This window comes from Canis lupus, chromosome 5 (assembly GCF_011100685.1).
Source record: "Canis lupus familiaris isolate Mischka breed German Shepherd chromosome 5, alternate assembly UU_Cfam_GSD_1.0, whole genome shotgun sequence".
NCBI lineage: Eukaryota > Metazoa > Chordata > Mammalia > Carnivora > Canidae > Canis > Canis lupus.
The window spans coordinates 45,518,195-45,538,481 of record NC_049226.1 but is presented as its reverse complement, the minus strand read 5'-3'; the positions used below and the strand labels follow the sequence as shown (position 1 = coordinate 45,538,481).

General features: G+C 43.1%; 1 protein-coding gene and 1 non-coding gene across 6 annotated transcripts; both read right to left on the bottom strand.

Moving 5' to 3' along the window:
• Positions 1 to 755: 755 nt before the first annotated feature.
• Positions 756 to 19,999, bottom strand: LOC106558823. 5 transcript variants are annotated; one of them, XR_005359656.1, is made up of 4 exons: positions 19,459 to 19,535; positions 18,883 to 19,111; positions 18,364 to 18,535; positions 756 to 3,465 (listed from the first exon to the last, which is right to left on the bottom strand). XR_005359656.1 is itself a non-coding variant. In XM_038537236.1 (4 exons), exons 2-4 carry the CDS (start codon positions 19,046 to 19,048, stop codon positions 14,026 to 14,028), a joined length of 444 nt encoding a protein of 147 aa, XP_038393164.1. In that variant the 5' UTR covers positions 19,049 to 19,111; positions 19,871 to 19,999; the 3' UTR covers positions 10,600 to 14,025. The 5 variants fall into 5 exon arrangements, 3 of the variants coding, with proteins under 3 accessions (XP_038393164.1, XP_038393163.1, XP_038393165.1); XM_038537236.1 differs by lacking the exons at positions 756 to 3,465; positions 19,459 to 19,535 and adding exons at positions 10,600 to 14,131; positions 19,871 to 19,999; XM_038537235.1 differs by lacking the exon at positions 756 to 3,465 and adding an exon at positions 10,600 to 14,131.
• Positions 10,360 to 10,414, bottom strand: MIR101-1 (microRNA mir-101-1). The gene has a single exon (NR_049334.1). It is a non-coding gene; the product is annotated as a microRNA mir-101-1 (primary transcript).
• Positions 20,000 to 20,287: the final 288 nt, after the last annotated feature.

The window sequence follows — 20,287 nt, the reverse complement described above, 5'->3', positions numbered from 1 at the left end:
GGAAGCGTTCAACTGATTAAATGCTCAGTCCAGTTCTGCAGCCTAACTCCTTGGCTGCAGTCTTCAGAATTCCAGAAGATGCAAACAAAAGACACACTGATCCACTCAAAACAGTCCTTCGTGCAAATCTGAGGATTTAGCCAAAAAGCAGCCAAAAGGATTTATGAGGTGTGCTTTCCTCCACAGAGCCTCAAGTCAAGGAGACACACAGGCTCCCTTGAATCAGCCCTATTTTCCCAGAGACCTCTTTCGCATGGTCCCTCTGCTTCTTCCCACTCAGAGAGGCTCGGGAAATGAGAATTTAATTTGTGTGAACTTTTTCTCTTGGGGACTTTACAAAGGAGCTCTTTTCTGTTTACCCCTATCAATCCCACTTCCACAAGTTCTGAAGCAAATGAAAGATTTGAAGTAATTATTGGTGTTAGTGCCTTTTCTACTAGCCATCCCCAGATCAGAGGGCTATTTCTAGAATTGGAAGTCCTCCACTCACTCCTGGATGGCATAGCAACCCCTCATCTGCTGATGGGAGATTTGCATCCAGCAATGTGCTCCTTCCAGGGTAGCTGTAACCGGCTGGCACTTCAAAAGGAATACAGGGGGACAAAGGTGTGGGCTTTGCTGGGTCTAAGTCAGTGATTCTCAAACAATCTGTGGTGAAGGGCCAGTTTGTTCTTATTTCCAACCCATCATGGACTGATAACTTTCATAAAATCCAATAAAAGTTAATTGCTAGGAAAAAATTTAAAGACATAAAGTGCAAGCCAATGTTTTATTACCAAATTCAACACTCATAAAATTACTGTCACATTGTGAAAATGTTAAATGTTTATTCACAACTTCTGTATTTTATCTAGCTGTGGATTGCAGCACTGACTTGCCACTGGTGAGCCACGAACACTTTACTTGGAACACAAAGTCAACTTGCCCCCTTTCCCTGTGAAATATTTGAGTGCAGTGGTTGGCACATAATAATCACTCACTAAATATTAGCTGTTGCTGTTCTCCCCAGGTTGGTGAGACAAGGGGACATGTTAACCAAGAGGCTGAGATGGAGGTCAAGTTCCTACCCGGTTGCTACTGACCTTGGACAAGTGTCTTCACTGTTCTGTTAGTTCCAAAATATAAAATACATAATGAGACAATCTAGAGTCTAACACCTAAATCAGTGACTTGTGAATGTAACTGAAACCCAGTGAGAAAAAAAAAAAATGCATGACGTCCCAGGACACAAACCCACCAACACACTCTTGAGCAGGCAACTGCAATTTCATGAAGTATTATCCTTACCACATGCTATGCATTGTTTATTTTCTGTTTATTTTGTTTTCAAATGATGCTCAAGACTTCTTTGATTTCAAACCCACAGCTTGAAAAATGCTAGAGCAAATGATCTCCAGGGTTCCTATCCTCAATGATAGGGATAATGAGTAAGTAGGTTCCTGTCAGTCATTTACAATCTGATTTCCATTTAGAACGGACATTATTAAAGACAGGAACATCGAAAAGTTTTTGCTGCTTTTGTTGAAGCCAGCTGATTCTACACTGGATATTCTTTAAAAAAATTTTTTTATTCAAGTGTAATTACAGTGTCACATTAGTTTCAGGTTTACAATGTAACAATCCAACCATTCCATACATTTCTTAGTGTTTGTCAAGATATACGTACTTAATACCCTTTAACTATTTCACCCCATCCCCCACCCCCAACCTACACTGGGATATTCTTAGTGAATCTATTGGTCTTAGACTCACACCCTTGGATGGTAACCCAGAGGCATCACTGAGTAACTCCTACCTGCCCTCCTGCAAGTTTCCTTCGGGCAAATGTGACCGACGATTGTGAGCGAATTTCCTTATTGGATTTTGCTGTCTGGCCTAAGTTGCCTCCTTTCTTCTGGAGAAAAGGGGCAGTAGTGGGAGTCAACAGGCTGCCTAACTGTTGGGACTGCACTGGTATTTTCACTCCTTCACATGTTAGAAGCAGCAGGAGAGGACTTTGTAGGAAAGGAATACTGACGTGCAGCCTTCTGTGTCAAAGGTGATTTCATAGTCCTTTTATTCTTTTAATAAATCATGTAAACTTGTGAACTGCAATTCCGTTGAAGAATAAAATGTGAAATCATTTCCAATGACTTCTACTTTTGTGCTCAGTATAACCTCCCCTTTCCTCTTTACTAAGAACATCTTCCCTCGGCCTCCTGATCTGGGCAGCTAAGCGTTTGGTTTGGTAACTTAACCCTCATAATATTCAGCATGAGGCTCTGTAGCTCTCTCCAGCTGAGGTGTCTTGGAGCTCTGGGGTGTGGAATGGAGTGAGGTGGTCTCAGCTGCACCCCTCACCTTCTCCCTGAGCTGATTCTTCAGTTGCTTCATTACCATCCACAGTGAATTTGAGAGCAGGTTCTGAGGAAATGACACCTTTCAAAAAAGTTCCATCTAAATGCTAGCTTGCCTCTTCATGAAATTCAAAAGGATATCTTGAGGTGATGCCCCCCCCCCCCCATCCTTGGTGAGTGTGAGTTTTCTGTCTGACTAGAAGCCTGCACTTTAGGATACTATCCATATCCTGGCTTGCTCCTGACGGGCACATGTGTGAATTCTTTCCTGAGAAGCACTGCCAGGGTTCCCCTCAGGAGTTGTGGGGAGTGTTCTCCCTTTTCATTTATTTACTTATTCATGTGGGAGAGAGAGAGAGAGGCAGAAACACAGGCAGAGGGAGAAGCAGGCTCCATGCAGGGAGCCGGATGGACACGGGACTCAGGGGTCACACCCTGAGCCGAGGGATCCCATGGGGAGTGCTCTCCTGTCAGGCACTAGTCCCAAGCCATTTTCTGTGGATTCACTTGAGACCACAGTGTACAAGAAACATCATACCTGTGTCCCACCAAATTTGTCCTCTCTTTCTCTACTCCTCTTAGCTTTGCAGAGTCGACAGGAGGACCTCTTTCTGGGATAATGCTCACTAATTTTCAGACAAAAATTGATCTCCAAGTTGAACGCACTCTTCTCTGCAGGTGGTTTCCTCAAGAGTTGACATCCCTCCCTCTTTTACATGAGTGTGAGGGATGAATGCAATTCAAGAATTGGTTCTGCTGAAATGACCTTTTGAAAAACCTTCGGAGGAAAATGCTGGCCACAGAGCTGCAGTCCTGTGGCCACAGAAAAGTGTGGGTTTTGGAAGCCTGAATTTTACTTTTTATTTGTATTTCAGTGTAGTTACACAATGTTATATTAGTTGGAAAACTGGACAGCTGCAAGTAAAAGATCAAATCAGACCACTTTCTAACACCAAATACACAAAATCAAAAGGTAGTTAAGTACCTAAATGTCAAACATGGGTTTTTTTTTTAATTCTTTTTTTTTTTTTTACCATGAGCTCTTCTCACATCTTCTTAGAAAACAGTAAAGACTCCACTTAGCATCTCACACTATCTCAGATTTCTACTGTAAGCCACGTTGCAGGCTCTGTGAACAAAGCAAAAGACAGACATATGGTCTGTGTCCTCAAGGAACTCCCAGTCTAAGGACACATCAAATATATGTATTCCACACACACATGTAATTGTGACAAGTGCTCTGAAGGAAAAACACGGTGTGACACAAGACTGGACATGGTGTGAGGAAAGAGGTCTCTAAGGAATTAATATTTAACCAAAGGCTAAGAAACAACCAGGTGGAATGAATAGCAAAGATATCCCAGGCAGAAGTAAATGCACCTAAGGCAGAAAGACTTCATTCCCCAAGGGGTGGGCCTGTCAACTGGGCACAAAAGATGAAGTCAGAGAGGCAGTTGAGAGGCAGCCTGCCCAGGACCTCCAGGTAGGTTAAGGACAATAGTATTGGTCCCAAAAGTAAAGAAAGCCATCAGAGGGCTCTTTTGGTGCCATGATCAAATGTTCATTTTAAAAGGGTAATTACAGCTGCACAGCTTGAGAGCACATCAGAAGTCAAGAATGGAATGGAGAGGGCAGCATGTATGGTGGAAGGTAAATTTTAAAGCCATTTCTATATACGCTGGGTCTAATCCCTTTGCAAAGCCTCACCTACTAAACAAGTTTCAAGAGCAAGGTTGAATTAAGTTAATACCAATTTAATTTCCTATACTTTTCCTGTTCTGGATTCATACCCTTCCTCTTACCATTTGCCAGCTGGGTGGCTTAGGGATCCCCTGGGCCTCCTCAGGTTCCTCACTTAGGAACCGAAGCACACTCTTCTACTCTGAAGATTTACATTAGGGTGAAACAAGACCTGCATCCATGGGTGCTCAACAAACATGGATTCATCTCAAGCAAAGAATCCTGTCCATTAAAAAAAGGAAGGCCTCTTCTATTTGATCCAATTAAACAAAATTCTACATATATAAATTATGCAAGAGATTGTCCAGGATGCATTTACTATATAATGGCAAATTTTATGGTATTAGAATAATTTAAGACCTGCTAGGTGAGTCAGGATTTTTTTACACTAAAATGAAGAACACTAAAAAAAAAAGAAGACTGATGTCTACACATTTTATTGGCAGACATTTAAAAATTGTACATATCTACAAAGGGGTGAGCAAAGGTACCACTGCTTCTCATTCTGATGCCCATGGCAGACACTGGTAGATGTAGACGGGTAGGTACAGCACCTCTTTTAGTGGACCAGATTTAGCTTCAGGAATCTCAACAAAGTGCTCTAGGCAGCTACCTTCCACTGACCCTAAAATATTCCCAGTATGAAGGTACTCATTTTCTTTTTTCCTAAAATTTTATTTATTCATGAGGGACACACACACACACACACACACACACACACACACACACACAGAGGCAGACACACAGAGAGAGAAGCAGGCTCCATTCAGGGAGCCTGATGTGGGACTCGATCCTGGGTCTCCAGGATCACACTCCAGGCTGAAGGTGGTGCTAAACCGCTGGGCCACCAGGGCTGCCCGGTACTCATTTTCCAAATGAAAAAATATTATATATGTATCAAGCAATGGGAATCTAAGTAATATACCTGGAATTTGATTTACAAAGAGCACAGAATGAAAACGAATTTCCCACTGACTAAATTGGACCTGTTCTCCACATCTTAACAGCACTACCCATCTCCTCATAATCTCATGGAAAACAGAAGTACACTAACAGCCCAAATGCATAAAAATATCATCAGCTTACTTGATTCCATTTCTACTATGTGAATTGTTTTAACATACATTACTTTAGAGGCATGTATTACAACCCCAAACCCTTTCAAACAATTTAAAGAACTCCAGCTGAGAATGTTCCAGGCACATTCTCATACTTGGCATTCTCTGTCAATGGGAATCCTCACAATCATCATGTTTTGGATACAAAAGAAAAAACGTGTTTTGGTGCTTCCCTTACTCCTGCCCATACTGAATGAGATTTTATGTGGTAAAAGATTAACGGAATAGCTAATGGTAAGAATGAACTGTATGACACTAATTACTTAAATATGAATGCAGACTTTTAAGAAAGCAATTTTTAGGAGGAAAAAGCCTCTATAAGAAGCACAGAAACACAAAGAGGCTTGCTGTCTCAAAGAACAATTGGTCTGGACACAAACTCATGGACATTTATAATTGCCTGGTTATTCAGAGAAGCTAACAATGTATTAGGTACAGCAAAATATTCAAAATTGGTGTGGCAGGGTCAAGAGCTCACCCCACTTGCTCCAACTTAAGTCAGAATACCGCATAGGATCTGGTGGGGGCAGTTCCTACAACTACAATCTGATTTCCAAAGCATGGCCCCAGGTAAAGAGCTTTGTGATGAAGTAGATAAAGTCCACAAATGAATGCTTTTACTCACGGCTAATAAAATATGATCCCTAAGAGATTATTGCTGCCTATTTCTTGTCTCTACGTTTTTACTTATTTTCAAATTTAGACATGTAATAACAAATAGAACTCTTTCACAATCAACAGGAAGCTTAGGACACTTTTAATGAGGCTAGTTGTATTTGAGTAACAAGTCCGATGTTTAAAAGTTTGATTTAAAAAAAAAATAAATGGGGCAGCCCTGGTGGCTCAGCAGTTTAGCGCCGCCTACAGCCCAGGGCCTGGTCCTGGAGACCAGGGATTGAGTCCCAAGTTGGGCTTCCTGCGTGGAGCCTGCTTCTCCCTCTGCCTGTGTCTCTGCCTCTCCCTCTCCTCTCTCTGTGTTCTCATGAATAAATAACAATCTTTAAAAAAATAAAAAATAAGTTTGATTTATAACTAGACATTATTGTTTCTGCATTTTGAGAACATGCCACACTTGAATGTTCCTTTAGTCATCAAAATGGTCACATATATACATATAGCTATGTGTATATATACAATTCATGATACATAGTACATTGCACATGTATATATGTATCTCATATATAATACATACGACCTCATCTTTACCACAGTTCCAAAGAAGCAGGCAAATGAGGCACGTGGAGCATGGAGAGACCCAGCAAGCCACCCTGATTTCACCAGAAACAGAGTAAAGCCAGCAAGAGATGCCCCATCACATCACTGTCTATTGAGACCCTTTTCCCATTTCACTTCTGGTATTCAGTTAGGCTTCATTTTCTTTCTATTTTACAAAATTTTGTAACTATGCTAAGTGATATCAGAAATCCTGGAAACAGGTCTTAACAGTCTATAGACTAGAGAGGTTTAAATGCAGAAAAACATGAAAATTATGTTAACATTTTAATTTTTTAAGATTTTATTCATTTATTCATGAGAAATAGAGAGAGAGAGAGAGAGAGAGAGGGAGAGGCAGAGACACAGGCAGAGGGAGAAGCAGGCTCCATGCACCGGGAGCCCGACGTGGGATTCGATCCCGGGTCTCCAGGATCGCGCCTGGGCCAAAGGCAGGCGCTAAATCGCTGCGCCACCCAGGGATCCCTTTTTTTTTTTTAAGATTTTATTTATTTATTCATGAGAGGCACAGAGAAAGAGGCAGAGACATAGGTAGAGGGAGAAGCAGGCTCCTTATAGAGAACCTGATGCGGGACTCGATCCCACCAGGATCACATCCTGAGCCGAAGGCAGACACTCAACCACTGAGTCATCCAGGTGCCCCAACATTTTAAATTCTTAATTGAAACTGTTAGCTTCACACTGAAGACTAAGGAAGAGAGCATTCAACTCACTCCTGTTGTTGGCTCCAACAGTGCTTTTACCTTGAAATGCTTTTTTTTTTAATTGTGGTAAAATACACATAAAATATGTATTTTAACTATTCTAAAGTGTACAGTTCTGTGGCATGAAGTACATCCACAATGTTATACAACCACCACCATCTCCACTTTTCCATCTTCCCCAATAACTCCACACCCATCAAACGTGCACTCCCCCCCACACCCCACCAGTCCTGAGCAACAACCATTCCACTTTCTGGCATTATGAATTGGACTACTCTAGGAATCTCATACGAGAGGAATCGTGCAATAGTTATCCTTTTGTGTCTAGTTCATTTCACTTAGCTATCAAGGTCCATCCATCTACACTGTAGCACATGTCTGAATTTTCTTCTTTTTTAAGGCTGAGTAATATTCCATTGTATGTATATACCTTCTGTTTATCCATTCATCCATTGCTTCTACCTTTGGGCTATTGTGAATAATGCTGCTGTGAACCTGGGTGTACAAGTATCTGTTTGAATCCCTTCATTTGGGTGTATAACCAGAAGTGGAATGGAACGATGGATCATATGGTATTTCTACGTTTAATTCCATTCTTACATACCTAAATGAAGAATGTAATGAATACACCAACCAAACATACTGCGTGTTTAATCAAAGCAGTGGAAAAAACCCATCAGATTTTCCTTGCATCTCTTTTCACTTAACCTGTTGGAACACCTTACATCTATGAACTGCCTTGAAAATGCCAAAGACCTCCAGGCCTAGGCAAGCCTTCCAGAGTTCTTGCCACAGACCAAGCCTCAGGCTTTCCTGTTGACAGGAAACAGGACCCAGTATAGCTCCATCTGTAGAAGTGCCGGGGTGATTCCAAACTACACCCAACACTCAGCTCTGCAGTATCCCACAGGCCTGGGTGTGGATTCTGGCATCAGAGTCGGGTAAGTACAAAACCTGAATTTTTATAAAACTAGTAACGGGAAAACAGGAAGATCGAATAAGGTGGTGAAATCCTCACCAAGGCCAATGATTGCACAACACATCCCTCCCTGAGGCACTTTTTTCCACCTGCTATAATACTAAAAATTAGGAATGTTTCAAGTTACTTGAGAATTCACCAATCCTAGAACTTTCTCTTCTTAGAAGTTTCTCTTCCAGGGTTTCTGTCAGAAATTCCCTTTTTGTTTAAGGAAGCAGAAAACTCCAAGGAATTTAGGAACAATATACTATAATACACAACTCTTTATAATTAATCAAAAACATAATCTAGCCTGAAGTTTAGAGAAATTCTGAATATATGAGGACATGTGAAGGTACTGGGCCATAATGTGGTCAATGCTGTGTGGAAAACAATTCAGGGCCAAGCAGGTATGGCTAAAGTGATTACCCTAGGAATGGTCCCTCTTCGGGAGAAAAGAGGGGCTAAAGAGAATTGTGTGAACCAGTGAAGGAATGCAATGACCAGGAATGCCTGAGGATCGAACAATGAAAGGTGAAACTGACCCTTTCTGGATGGGAAGGCAAGGCTTTGCCTCTCTACTCACACTTCTTGTTCCCCTTTTTCCTCATTTGGTCTCAGTGAAGGACTTAATAACACACTTGGCCCAAGTCCAAGACATTAACAGTGCAGTGGGCTGCACTGATTAGCAGGTAAGGTCTCTTTATACTAGGTCACACATATGGCTTTTCCTTTCCTGGCTCCTCTCACCCTGTGGTAGGCACACTCTAACCTCAGCAGGCTCTGTCACACCTTAGCCCAAGCATCTGGGGCACTTGCTTTGGGTTCTTACACTAGTCATCTATCTACAGGGTGGTCAGATTCCCCAATATAGACATGAATCTGAGAAGAGGTAGGAGGTCTCTGTTTAATGCACTGAGCCTAAACTCTATGAAATTACCTGAGCCTTGCAACAGACTGTGAGCTAACACATAATAAGTTTGTAATATTTTGATTCTTGTCTGCTGCTGATCCATGTGTATAGCTTCCTTAGGGGTCCTGAATGATATGGGAAACCCTAGGCTCTCTAAGAACCCCACCCTAAACCAAACAGTAGTCTATCTAGTGTAGGATACAGGCTAAAGGTGCAAGTTCTGTTAAATTTCCTAGTCTTTTATGCAAACCTGATGCTAGGTTGGTATTTATAGATTTATATCCCTGAAATCAATGTTTTAGATATCACTTCAGAGTGGTTCTCAATTCTTGACAGAAATAAAATTTTTTACATTTTATTTTCATGTAAAGGTAACAGCAACAATAACATGGGCATTCAGCAAATATTTTTTGAATTGGACTAGATTTTCAATTATTTTTCAATGTTCTTGAAATGTGAGGATCCCCTATCCATTTCTTAAGCACAAAGATATAATTTTATTCATACAATAACATCAATGCTGTTCAGCAGATAAGGCTTTCTTTTCTGTTTAATTTGAATTTCATTTTGAACATCTAATATTGACAAGTACCAGCTAATCAAGTTAGCTCTTACATTTATAAAAATGGCAAATCAATTGCTCTTCACAATCCCAGTGCAGCTCTTCTTGCCCATGGGTCCCGTCCCTGTGCTTTAGTAAAAATACCTCTTTTGCACTGAAAGGGGAAAAAAAATGGGTGGGGGGGCACCTGGCTGGCTCAGTGGGTGAGGCATGTAACCCCTGATCTCAGGGTTGTGAGTTCAAACCCCACACTTAAAAAATCTTAAGGGGCACCTGGGTGGCTCAGTGGTTGAGTGTCTGCCTTTGGCTCAGGTCATGATCCCGGGGTCCTGGGATCGAGTCCTGCGTCAGGCTCCCCAGAGGGAGCCTGTTTCTGCCTCTGCCTATGTTTCTGCCTCTTTGTCTCTCATGAATAAATAAATAAACTCTTTTTTAAAAAATGGCACATATTTCTCTAAATATCTTTTCAGAAATACTTATTCATACTTAGCACTTATGTAGTACCAACATCTTAAAAGTTCTGAAGATCTTGCTAGAGATCCACTCAATGCAACCGTCTTTACCCTGCCATGTAAGCAACTACCCAGTTCTTCCTTATCCCCACCACATCACAGAACAAGGCAAAGACAGACTAACATACCCATACCCTACGTTCCAGGAGCGGTCCAACACAGGAGCAAGGTCAGCGGGTCTCCGGGTCCCCACCACAGTGTCACATGCCCGGTTCATCTTGTCTTCCTTCCTGGGCACGATGGGACTTCCTTCGATGGAAGAAGGCAAGATGGCTGCCATCCTTCAGTTATCACAGTACTGTACCTTTAGAATGGACAGCATCAGCACTGTGATAACTGAGCCAGGGCAGCCTGTCAGTCACAGTGTGTGCCAGCGCCGTCCTTCCTGGGGGGGCTGCACGACTTCCTGTGAAGGCTCCTTACGAAGTGAAGAACTACAAGATCCCCTTCTGGTTCAAGATGTAGGGAAGTGAAGAAAAAGTAGCATCATGGCCCAGCCAGTATTGAGACTGAAACGGTGGAATAGTATTAGGATGAGAGGTGAAGAGAAGATGAAAGCATGTTAATGACCAGCAGCCATGTGATTCAGCTTTTACTCTGGTAATACATCAAATGTGCAGTAAGCTTCCCAGCTGTTTCAGTGTTCTCTCTTCCATGCATGGATTAACTATCTCCCTGACCTCAATCACCAACCAGTGCAATAAATACTTACGGAGGAACTACTCTGTTCCAAGTTCTCTTCTAGATGTTCAGTCAATGAAGGTAAGTAAGACACAGTCCTTCCTCCTCAAAGTGCTCACAAACATACCCAGATAGCCCTAATACTTCACATATGCCTAACATTAAATAATCCCATGTGCATTTTCATGAGAACCCATATGGGGTTGTCCCTGAATTATTAATCCATCACCAAAGGACTCTAGAAATAGATATCATTAGCCCATTTTACATATAGAAAATAAAAACCTGAGAGGTTAAGGTGTTTACCCGAGATTATGCCCTAAATTACAGTAAACCTGGGCTCAAATCCAGGCCCAATGATCAAGCCTAGTACTTTTTTTCTCTACCTCAACCTGGACATTCGACTCAATTAGACACACAATTTAAACAAGCAAAATGATTTCTGAAAGTATTTAATTTTGGCTTAAGATTTTTAGTCTTCTCAGTATCTCAGATCACAAAGCAGAAAGTTGTGGGGATTTTATGCTTTTTAAGGATATGCACAGTAGCAAAAAAAAAAAAAACTTTTATTATTCTTGCGCTGAGTGCTAAGGATGTACTCAAATTGATGACACTGAAGATAATTATGCATTTAAGCACACCTGCATAGTGTTTTCCACTACAGTTAATGTAAATTCTAGAGTTATGGAGGTCCAAGAACCACTGACAAGCTCTGGAATGTCTTTAAAAAAAAAAAAAAAAAAAAAAAAAAGATATACACATCACTTGCTTTGAAATTATATGTACCTTTGAGATGTACCCTGAAGTCATTTCAGGGATGATTCTTACCTTTAATAAGAAGTATAAAAAGATTCTGAAATTGGAATTCAGGCTTCAGAATATCAACTTATTAAAAACCATGATTCACTCGGTTTTTTCCATGTCAGTCATAAGATCTCAAGTTATTCCAATATGAGTGGAACTTGACAGATATTTGAAAAATAATTATGTTTTCAATTAGGCACTTTCTCAGTTTCAATGACTCATTATATGCAAATTAGATATTAGCACAGTACTTCAAATAAGATAAATAAAGGAATCAATTCTTTAGATCAGAAGTCAGAACACAGGAGTACAGTGACTTTCTGCACGATGAAACCGACTGTATCTTTGGAAGAGTAATATCTAATGAAATAACCCACCTTCACACAAATTAAAACAACATTCTCTTAGAGTGCAAAAATATCTAATACTTAAGGAGGTCACAAAGGCTAGGGCTTAGCCAACTGATGTAATACAGAGTTGAAACACGAGAGGGCAACGAAGATTAAAAAAAAAAAAAAAGTTGGAGTCCATAACCTAAGGTTCTTGGAAACAGCTGCACATTTTCACTCAAATTATAAACATCTGTTACACGAACAAAGATACTGTGATTATTCGAGAATAAAAGTTTAGATAGCTGATCCATCAAAGAAGATAAAAAGATCACTACCTAACATTTCCTGGCCACAGGTCCTGCCAGCTTTAGAAAAGATGAATACTTAGTCTAGTCGCTGAAGGGTGGACAGTATGGGAACAAATTAAGTTAATAGTTATTAGACTGTTATTACCTAGTAGTTATTAGACTTTCTTCACTAATTGAGCATTAATGTAATTAAATTCTATATATGAAGTATACAAACATGAACTTCATGTTTGTCACGAAATATAAAGTTGAAATTCACTTTATTTAGCCATGACCAACACCCACACAACTAAACATTTTCAACACAGTAAATAAATGATCTTTCCTTACTTTTCTCTCACTTCATATTTTCCATCTAACCTGGGATTTAAAAAAAAAAAGAAAACCAAACCCAGAGACCAAGTGATAAAAAGTAAATTATAATTATTCCATGAATAAAATACATTTCTTTCTCAAAAGATTTTTCTTATAAAAATAGTTTAATGTTAAAACAAGTGACTGCAGGTACTCCTGGCTACACTATCTTAGTGTATATACTACATAGTTTGTGAAAAAGAAAAAAAGAAAAAAAAAAGTGACCTAAAATGCTTTCCTCCAGAGATCAAGTAGATTTTCAAGTTATTCTATGATAAAAGTGATACAAACTGAGAACAACTTCTTCATGATACATGCACCAAATATTATCAGTAAGTCAAGTACTTGTGGCAACCTGGTATACTAAAGAACTTGTCTTTTAAATCTCGTGGAGTACAAATGCACACAAAGAACATGTCACGTCCCTATGGACTAAAAATGAAAATACGATGATTTTGAACCTTTAAATATCTGAGTCAATAACTGGAGGCACCATAAAATAAACTGCTAGCAATGAAAAATATTTTTTTAAAAATACCTTCAAACTAAAATAGCTTAAATAGGTTTAATTTAAATCCACTAGTCTTTTATTAACGTGTGATTTTTTTCCCCTAACTTGAAAACTGTAATCCAACTCATTGACATTATAAAATGTGTATATCTGACCAAACTGGGAGGTTATAAAAATGTACAGTTGACAAAAGATGCTCAAATATCAATTATAGCTTTGCATCTTATTGCAAAGCTTTGCTACATTAAGAATTTTTAAAAACTAACTTGTGCTGGAGATTATTAGGAAACCTGGAATGAAGGGGTTACAGGAACATTTTTTTAAGAAAGTGGCTCAAAAGACCAGAAGCCAAGGACCGCTGCCCCGTGCATCGTCCACCCCAATTCTCACAGAGAAGCATTAACTGGGAGTAAATATAAAGGAAGCTCTCAGTTTTCCCCACCCCTAGCACTGGCCCCTACGTCATCTCCTATTGCATACCTCTGACAGATCCATCTTGAGAGAAAGCCCTATCAAAAAAAGCATGGACACAATAAGGTAGAAGGAGAAAGTACAAGCATTCTCACTTATGCTAACGAGGACTTTAGTCCAGAAAATCTACAGAAGACTAAAAATTTATAAATAAATGGATCGGCCCATAAATTCTATTTTTAACCTTTTCCTCTTACATACACACTGAGCATATATACTTGTAGTCCAACTGTCTATTCCACAGTTATTTTGCTCTAGATTCTACCCACAGATTTTGGATTTTATAGTCCACTCACAAGTCAGTTTTATTCTGACTTCACCTCTGTATAAAACCTTTTAAGATAACTAGTCAATATGATCTAACCCTAGCTAACCATCTCTAAACATCCAAATTAATCTATGATTTCCTCATTACTGCAGTACTGCCATTTAAAAATGCTGGGTCTCAGAATCTCAGATGCCCTGAATGGACAGCTAAAGGGGCAACACTAAAGATTCTCACCAACCTTAAGTTCTAGAGATGTGAGCTGTTCCAGAAACACATTAAAATCTTTTTCATAGAATCCACCATTCTCGGAGCTTTTATTCCTACAACTGTAAAATAAACACATTTCTACTTGTAACATATGCCATAGTTGCACATACACTCATTATTAAACGCTATTTCTTATACAGGCATACCTCAGAGATACAGTGGGTTCATTTCTAGACGACTGCGATGAAGTATCTCAGTGAAACTAGTCAAAAGAATTTTTTTGTTTTCCCAGTGCATACAAAAGTTATGTTTATGCTACACTGCAGCCTACTAAGCGGGCAATGGGCAATGATATCCTGTCTAAAGAAACAATGTACAGAGGCATCTGGGTGGCTCAGCTGGTTAAGTGTCAGACTCTTGATTTAAAGTTCAGGTCATAATCTCAGCGTGGCGAGATCAAGCCTCACATCAGGCTCTTTGCTGGGCGTGGAGGCCGCTTAGAGTCTCTCTCTCTCTCTTCCTCCCTGTCCCTCCTCTCTCTCTCAAAAACAAAACAAAAAACAGGTATATACTTGCCCAAAAAAATCCTTATTATCATCTGAGCTTTTAGCAAGTCATATTCACTGATTACAGATCACTGTAACAGATATAATGAAAAAGTTTGAAATATTTTAAGAATTAGTAAAAAGTGACAGACATGAAGTGAACAAATACTGCTGGAAAAATAGTGCCAATGGATTTGCCCAACATAAGGTTGCCACAAACCTTCAATTTGTAAAAAACAAAACAAAAAAAAAAAAAAAAAGAAAATCCAAACAACACAAAAACCGCAGTATCTGTCAAGCACCATAAAACAAGGTACGCCTGGGTGGCTCAGCAGTTGAGCTTCTGCCTTCTGCTCAGGGTGTGATCCCGGAGTCCCGGAACTGAGTCCCACATCAGGCTCCCTGCAGGAAGCCTGCTTCTCCCTCTCTGCCTGTGTCTCTGCCTATCTCTGTGTCTCTCATGGACAAATAAATAAAATCTTAAAATAAAACAACAAGGTATGCCTGCACTTTAATTCGGCACTGCTAATGATTGCTTCTTCAAATCAGCAGTATTGTTCCTAAAGTCAGAAATTGTTTTGTCACTTCACAACACTAATCACAGTCCTTTCCACAGTGTGCAAGCTCAACAGGTATTTGACTAATTGATGAATCTTGTCATTTCCTAGGAAGTCTCTAAACAGGTTATCAACCAAAGTATATGTTTAATTCCAGCCTCTGGACAGTCTTAAGCAAGGTACATGACAGTCTGTTATCTGTAAGATGATGGTATTGTATTTAAATGATCCCTAAGTTCCTTCCAGTGCCATTAGCGAATCTCATTAGACAAAACCAAACCCCAAAGATGGCACTATCTCCATCCAGGTCAGCATTATACTTTTTTTTTTTTTTTTTTTTTTTTGGAGGCAAGGGGTCAGCAGCCTTGTGGGCCCAGTTGCCACCAGTGGAGCTATGATGCAGGGATGGGGGTGGCGGGGCGGGTGGAGGAGAGAAAGTAAATGAAGGAGTAAGAGAAAACAACCATGAGTGGTATCACTAAGATGCCACCAGGTGTCACAATTGTTACTGTGTTACATACTGTACCGTGATAGTTTGGTATGTCCAAGAGCCTTTTACAAATGCAGCTACAGTCAGATGTGTGGGTATCTAAATTTTCCTATGACACCCCTACTAGCCTTTATAGTTCCCTGCACACTTTTATTGACCTTCCTGAATAGGGCATGCCTCCCATAGAGAAATATGCAAAGCATTCACTATTAGGTCTCATGTACTAAAATAATGATTCTTGGGAGTCCCCAAATTTCCACATGGAAAACAGCAAAGTAGAGATTTCACGCAGTCACCTCTTCTGAAATTAATCCATTGACCAAAAAGAGTGATGTTATAGGCCAGTGCTGTCCAAGAAAAGTAAAATGCAAGCCATGTATGTATTTTTAAATATTTTAGTAGCCATATTTTTTAAATTACAGGTTAAATTAACCTTAACATAATTATTTCATTTAGCTCGATATACCTAAAATAGTATCATTCGAACATGTAATCAACATAAAAATAACTTGAGATACTTTACTTTCTTTGTACTAAGTCTTTGAAAACTAGAGTGTTATAACATCTCAATTCAAACTCTAGATTTTCATCAGAAATACTTAATCTATATTTAGATTTCACACATTTTTACAGTTTAAAGAGTAGATGCATATGCCCAAGTTGTTTCCAAACATATTTAGGTTTTCCAATAACTGAATCAAGTATAAATTTTAAGAATTTACCAAAATATGAAATTCAGCTCTTTATTATCATAGCCAGATTTCAGGTGCTTGACAGTAACATGTGGCTACAGTATTAATGCAATTACAGACAACCCTGTACCCTGGATTCTTTTAAACCTGAACCAGATTAAATAATGTAACCTCTTCAAACAGCAAGTCCTTCTACAACACCCATCAGGTGCTCAAATTATGCCAAATATTTTCTATCCCACTACTAATCCTTAAATCGTCAATACTTCAGTGATGATCACTTATTAAGCAGTCTTTCCCAGAGACCGAACAATGCTTTTCGCTCAGAGGAAAGATACATTTCAATCTGTGAAAAGAATGGATGGCAGCCCGGGGTGGCTCAGCAGTTTAGCGCCTGCCTTCCGCCCAGGGCGGGATCCTGGAGACCCGGGATCAAGTCCCACGTCAGGCTCCCTGCAAGGAGCCTGCTTCTCCCTGTGCCTCTCTCTCTGTCTCTCATGAATAAATAAAACCTCATAAAAAAAAAAAAAAAAGAGTGGAAACACTGCAATTCAAAGATACGCAGTTCAGTTCCAAGGTAAAGGTGGAAAATCCTGACATGGTTACTTGTTGGTCCAGGACCATAGTAACCACACAAAAGTTACAGTCATTGTTTACAATGAGCCTCTGAACTTCATACTCATAGCAGCTGTCACTGAATCCTGATTCTTCACCTTCCTGAAGTGCTCCCTCCCAGCCTCCTTCCACAACCCCCTTTATCTCTAGCAGACTCTTTAGAGCACATTCCAGGAGTCCCTCTTCAATTCATTCTGAAAAATGCTTGTTATTGTTGACATACTGAAACATATGAATAATTCAATAAATGAATCCCAAACCATCCTATTAATCATTCATTGGTCTGGGTACCTAAGTTATCTTGAGAAAAGCTTTTCTGAATATGCATGGGAAGCATCCTCCACTTTTCCCCCAAAGGAACCAATTACAAACACTTCAGTTTCCCCTCCCTGTGTCAAAGTTCAGTGTTCCTCCTGCAGCTGATTTAAAAGTTGATCTTTTAAAGGAGCTAGATTCCTAAGATAGTTCTATTTTGAGCGTTCTTCCTGTTCTGAAGCTAAAGTTGGAAGGGCTTAGGTGGTGATGTCATGAAAGAAAGGCTGTTGACTTTTACAGAAGGGTCTTCAGCAACTCTGGGGATGCTCTTATGGAGGAACCTGGGAGGGGAGGGAGGGATGTTCATTTCTCATCTCTTTTCCTTCCCTTTCTTTTGAGTCCCAGCTATTATTTAGCCAGCCAGAAACCAAGTTTCAAATAAGCATGCAAACATATTTACATATCTTACTCAAAAATGAAAAAACTGAGTTGATGAAAAATGCCTCACTCTAGGGAAGAAAGGTGAAAACACCCTTCTCCCAGTCTTCGTCCGCCACCTTGCCAAAGATCTATTATCAGAGGACTATGGGCGCAAAGGGTAAGGGGGACAGCTGGTGAGAGAAGAATCAAGGGATTATAAATCTAGGAGGCTTGAAAAGGAAAATGCTGTTGGTGATATTTGGGACAGAAAAGAGACCTTTGGGTCCTTTCTCTTCCACTGTTTTCTCCTCCCTTTTGGAATAGTTGGATTTGGGGCTGGGTGTGTCTTCTGCTGGGGAGGCGTGTTTGGCTCTGGAGAACCAAGAGGGGCCAGGGTGGGGCCCAGGGAAAGAGAGCCAGAGACAGGCTGCTTTCCATGGGATTTTGGGCTAAGCTCATAGGGGAAGAAAAATAGGTGGCTGTGAGGAGAGAGCAGACAATTCCATTAGAAAACCTGGTAGGGAACAAATATCTGGCATGACCTAAGGAGGTCATCTCTCTCCATCCAACCCAGCAGTTAGCTGCGGGTTGGTGGGGTGCAGGTCCAGAAGGAACAGAAAATCCCAGCACATCTGTAGACCACAACTTGCCTGGGTCTGAAGATGGATGTGCCCAGTGCCATCAGCAGGTGAAAGCAGCACTTTCTGGTCAATTCTAGGACGGGGGATTCGCTAAGAAGTCTGGGGAACGCAAGACTTTATGGTTTTTTCAGCTCACCTCTCCTCCAGAGCGAGAGTAAGCACAGGTGTGGTCCTTCTCCAAGAAGGTGGCAGCTGGCGTGAGGGTAGCTGAGCGAGGGAAAAGATTCCTTGGCCCGGGAAGGCAGGGAGAAGCCGTGGGTTCAGCTGCGGCCGGGAGCAGGCGATGTCCGCCAAGTCCCTTCCCCCTTCTTGAAAACCGAACAAGACCGGCAGAAATTACAACAACGCACCCCCACCCCCCTCCCCAATAACGTTTCTAATAAAAGAAACAGTCTCTCATGCCTACATTGAAAAAAAAAAAAGAAAACACTGCACGCTCCGGTTGATGGAAATAAACAGGTGAGCCCCGAGTGAAGCGGGAAAATACTGGGAATGGGAGAAAGGACGTACAGAGAAACCGAGGCTTCCTCGCCCTCCCCGCACACCCCCTCCCCTCCAGCCCGAGAGAATGTGCGTGGCAGGTTGCAAGCTAAAAATGCCACACGGACCGGCCCCCCCGCCCCACTCCCCGCCGCGCGCCCAGGCTCCCTCCTACCCCAGGGTCCAGCGTCCCGGCCTCGTGGCAGCGCGGGGTCCCCGGACGCCGCGCGGGGCTCCCCCTCGCCCCGGACGCAGCCGCCGCGGGGACTCCGCTCTTCCTCTGTCTTCCCTCCCTCCTCCTCCGCCTCCTCCTCGCAGACTCCTCCCGCCGGATCCTTCATGTAAACAACATCCAGGCTCTATTTACAGTCGCCGCCGGACGGCGAGGGACCCACGCCAGCACCCTGGAAGGCGGCGGGGGTGGGGGGAAAAGCGAGTGCGCAACATTTACACACGCGCCCCGCCCCGCCCCTCCGCGCCGCTCCCCCTCCGAGGGGCCGGGGGCCGCCCGCGCCCCGGTCCAACCCGCGCCGCTCCTCGCAGCCCAGCGAAGGCCCGCGGGCGGCCGCGGAAAAGCCCAGGAGCGAGGGCCTCCCCGCCTCCACCCCACCCCGACCCCGCAGGAAACACACGCACACGCACACGCCCCTCCACAACCGCAGACCCAGCCCCGCAACACGCGCTCGAGTCCGGGCGCGAGTGCGGAGCCCCAGGCCCGCCCGGCGCCCCCGCCCCAGCGCCCGCTGCCTACCCCGCGGCGGCGGACTGCTCGCGGGCCCCGCAGGCGGCTGGAGGCTGGAGGCTGGCGCCCAGCGCCGGGCAGCGGCGCGCCCTCGGCCCCAGCCGCCACCCGGCCCGCCCTCGGCCCGCCCCCCGCGCGCGAGCGCCCGGCCGGCCGAGCCGCGCGGGTGCGTGTGCGTGTGCGTGTGCGTGTGCGTGTGCGTGTGCGTGTGCGCGCGCGCCGCGGCCACCCTTCTGCCGGAACGGCTCTCGTCGCCCCCGCCGCCTCCCGCGCCCCCGGCCGGCTCCGGCGCGCCGCCACCAGCCCCGGCGCACGGGCGCGCACTCGGGCGCAGACGCTCGGCGGCACCGAGCCCCGCGCGCGCACCGCCCGCCCCCGCCCCCGCCCCCGCGCCCGCGCCCGGCCCACCCCCCACGCCCACCTGCGCTCCCCCCGTCCCCGGGGTGGGGGGGTCCTGGGCCCCCCCTTCCTTTGTTCTTCCCGCTATTTGCATGAGGATTATCTAATGACGCAGCAAGGCTCGCCACAACGTGACCGTCGCCATTTTTCTGTTTTTATTCTATCTCTGCCATGTGATAGACCGGGGGGGGGGGGGGGGGGGGGGGCGGGTTGGAAAAGGGAGAGAGACAGGTTAAAAAAAAAAAAAAAAACTTCCGGGTCTCATGACCGGGAAGGGAGAAAAACAAAAGGGAGACGAGACACAACTCCAGGGGAAGGATGTGTGCGTGTGCGTGTGCGCGCGCACGGGGGCGCGCCTCCCCCTCCCTCCTCGGCTCCGCGAAGGGAGGCTCCCGCCGCCGACAGGGAGCATCCTCCGGTCCGGGGAGCCCGGGGAGCC

Excerpts from the sequence above, each read along its gene's own strand:
- LOC106558823 (XM_038537236.1), bottom strand. The coding sequence starts at position 19,048 with ATGAAGGATCCGGCGGGAGGAGTCTGCGAGGAGGAGGCGGAGGAGGAG. Across the intron at positions 18,536-18,882 it reads CCGGGACGCTGGACCCTGGG|AAGGGGGAAGGGACTTGGCG; the intron begins GTAGGAGGGAGC and ends TCGGTTTTCAAG. Across the intron at positions 14,132-18,363 it reads ACTCTCGCTCTGGAGGAGAG|TTGTAGGAATAAAAGCTCCG; the intron begins GTGAGCTGAAAA and ends TTTATTTTACAG.